The sequence below is a fragment of the Triticum aestivum genome, chromosome 6A (genome assembly GCF_018294505.1).
Source record: "Triticum aestivum cultivar Chinese Spring chromosome 6A, IWGSC CS RefSeq v2.1, whole genome shotgun sequence".
Taxonomy (NCBI): Eukaryota; Viridiplantae; Streptophyta; class Magnoliopsida; order Poales; family Poaceae; genus Triticum; species Triticum aestivum.
The window spans coordinates 6509663-6512783 of NC_057809.1; the positions used below are offsets into that span (position 1 = coordinate 6509663).

At 44.5% G+C, this 3121-nt stretch overlaps 1 protein-coding gene across 1 annotated transcript; it reads left to right on the top strand.

Annotated features, from left to right (window-relative positions):
- Positions 1-229: 229 nt before the first annotated feature.
- On the top strand, positions 230-1254 carry LOC123129925 (uncharacterized). Its single transcript, XM_044549889.1, has one exon. The coding sequence runs from the start codon at positions 254-256 to the stop codon at positions 980-982; it is 729 nt and encodes a 242-aa protein (XP_044405824.1). The 5' UTR covers positions 230-253; the 3' UTR covers positions 983-1254.
- The last annotated feature ends 1867 nt before the right edge of the window (positions 1255-3121 follow it).

The following is a 3121-nucleotide window of genomic DNA, read 5'->3' on the forward strand; positions in this document are numbered from 1 at the left end:
GAAGTGATCTTTGAAAGGAGTACTTCTCAATTACTGATCTCGGACTTTTGCTGGCCTTCACTGTTTGATGAAGAAATTAATTTTGTTTTAGGTGATGATGAAGAAATGAATTGGGAAAGGAGAAAGTTATATATTAATTGGGCCGGTGGAACACGGACGGCGGACGACGTACTAAGCGGAGGTATATTTCCTTTGGGCCCGAGCGATCCATCCTCCGTTTTCCCCAGATCCGGCGACAATCTCGGGGCACGCCATGACCTCCTCCTACCAGCCGCCCGCCACGACGAACCTGGAGGCGCCGGCGCCGGTACCCAAGGTGAAGGCTGCAGCGGTGGTGACCCAAAACCCTAGCTTCCCCAGCGGCCCGCCGTCGCCGGAGATGGAGGCCACGGCGGAGGCGCTCACGCGGGAGGAGGTGCTGCGCCGGAGGCGGCGCCGCGCCACGCGGCTCCTTGCCGCGTACCGCCGGCTGTACTGGGCCATGGCAGAGGAGGTGCGCGCCCGGCACCAGCAGTACGTCTGGGAGCTCGGCTGCAGCCCGCTTGAGGCCGAGCAGCCGCTTCCGGCCACGGCATCGGAGGCGAAGCCTGCCCCGGCAGCGGTGCCGAGGAGGAAGAAGTGTGGCATAACAGGGTGCAAGGTGCGGGCGATGGCCATGGCCAAGTACTGCCACTACCACATCCTCTCCGATCCCAATCAGGTACTCTACAAGGGTTGTGGCCACATCATGGTCAAGAGTGGTGCACAGATTGGGAAAAGTACTCACAACACGCCCATCCTAAAAGCATCAGTTCCCTCCCTCTGCAATGTTCACTTGCAAAGATCTCAGAAGAATATATCACAAGCTTACAAGATAGTTGGCTTTAATCCACCTCCCACCGGTCAAATCTCCCCAGATTTCAGTGTCTTGGTTGCCGAATGTGTCCGTCAGATCCAGGCTACAAGGAGAGAGTCCCGAAGTGCCAGGGCAGGGAAGAAATAGCCCAAAGATGGGAAACGTAGCTGAGCTATTCCTTTAGATAAGTTTTGTTATATAAACTGTATGAAAATGTCAGGCACCCTGAGGTTTATCTCGTAGTGAATTAGTTAGAATGGTGTGCGAGTAGATGGATGATTTTTTCTTAGTAGCCACTAGCGATTAATCATTTTTCAAATGTTCATATATATATTCTCTGAACAAAAAGGAACCAGAAGCAGCCTCCAAAAACTTCAGGCCATACATTGTATGTGGTACACTGTTCAATTAATAAGAGCTTTTTGGTCCTCTCAATGGAATTGTGTGCAGCTAAATCAACTACTAGCAATTTCAACCGGTATTGCATAAGGACAATTAAGAATGAGATTTTTTTTGAGAGAGAGAGATAAATGAAGAATGAGACGACCTGGAGATTCTACTGTAATCGCCGGACACATCCTTTTGCTTGGCAAGTGATCTGCTGTGGCATGTTCCATTATCGTGTCTTTTTTTCCACTTTGGATGGAATTAATTGATCAGGTGAGAATATATAGCCGCATCTCAGGTGCTCCCATGTATGATATTCTTGCTTTTTGCGGCATCCTTTTGTGTGTGTGTGTGTGTGTGTGTGTGTGTGTGTGTGTGTGTGTGTGTGTGTGTGTTTGGGAAATTAAAACATGGATGTTTGGAGACTTGGAGTTACCAACGGCTTTTGTTTGTTTGTATATATCTAGATCGACTGAGGACTAGAGGCGATCACAAGTATTAGTATGTAATGTAGTATTACGCAACCACACCCTTTACAAACCAATAACCAGCAATTAATGCTTTTCTTCCTGTACTCTAGAAAAGAACTAACTATATATCTATCTAGCAATATAGCTGGAAGTTGCTACCTTCTTCATTTGACCAAAGGCTTTTGGTCCTCAATGAAATTAGATTAATTGTGCAGCTAAAGTAACTTCACGAAAATGTTGCTTAGCACCATGGTGCACCCGAACCTACACTCACTGCCATACGTCGTCTGACAACCTTTTCGAGATACGAGCTAATTAAATTGTTTCAGGAACCATGGACAAGTGATCAAGAGACCTATAAGATGCTAATCAGTCTACTAAATTTGAATTCGTAGGTGTTAAAAAATTCAACATCCTGGAGTTCTGGTACATTCTCCAATGCTTTATTTTATCATTTTATTTCTGGTTCCTCATTCTGTGTACAGCAGGTTCATTTACATTTGCGGCATTTGTAGCAGCAGGTTCATTTACTAAAACTATTGAAAAACGTAAATATTTCATGGATATTTACAAAAAATACCCATGCACAAGTGATCATTTTTTTTTAAAATCTGCAACGATTTATAGATAAATCATGGTCTTCACACAACTTTTTATCATCACTTTTGAGACTGAAAATATAGTACAATATTTTCTACAGTATATATCTAGATATGAGAATGTACAGTGCTGTAGTATAGGAACGACACCAAAGGATAAAAATATTTCTTTGAGTTCTTCTCGTGGACTGGACTGGCACTGTAGCTTAGGGTTGTGTGTCAGTTTAATACAATACTGTGAAAAAATGGATCCGAGCAGGCCTAGTAGAAGAATCATTTTAGCTGATGGTTAAGCAAATAGGGTTTGCACACATTAACTTGCACAGATCCTCAGGAAAACAGAAATGAATCCGACCGTGCTGAGCGTAGGTTCGGGTGCACCATGGTCCAGAAAATCAGCTCTCAGTAACTTCCACACTCTTGCTAGCAAGCCCCGGCAGTGCAATGTATGCTTCCGACGAAATGAGTATCATTCATACAGTACAGTCTTCTCAGACATATGAGATTCTATTCCAAATTTCTAGATGATTCTAATGCATCTCAACTGAAAGATCCAGTGTTAGCAGCAAGGAACCCATGTCTCGTCTAATCCGGCATCAACAACACGGTCAAATCGATTGTTGCGAGCATCCATGGAGACACCCTTGTCCCTGCTCTTTGATAATGACAACATTTGACACATGACTCGATCTTCGTCGAATGTAGCATCAACTTTGAGTCTAACCATACCTGAATGTCATGTCTGGCAAGTGATGCAGTGCATATTTGTCATCCATCGGAAATATTTCACATTGCCTTCAATTTTTAACTTCGACATTGTAGCTGCTGCT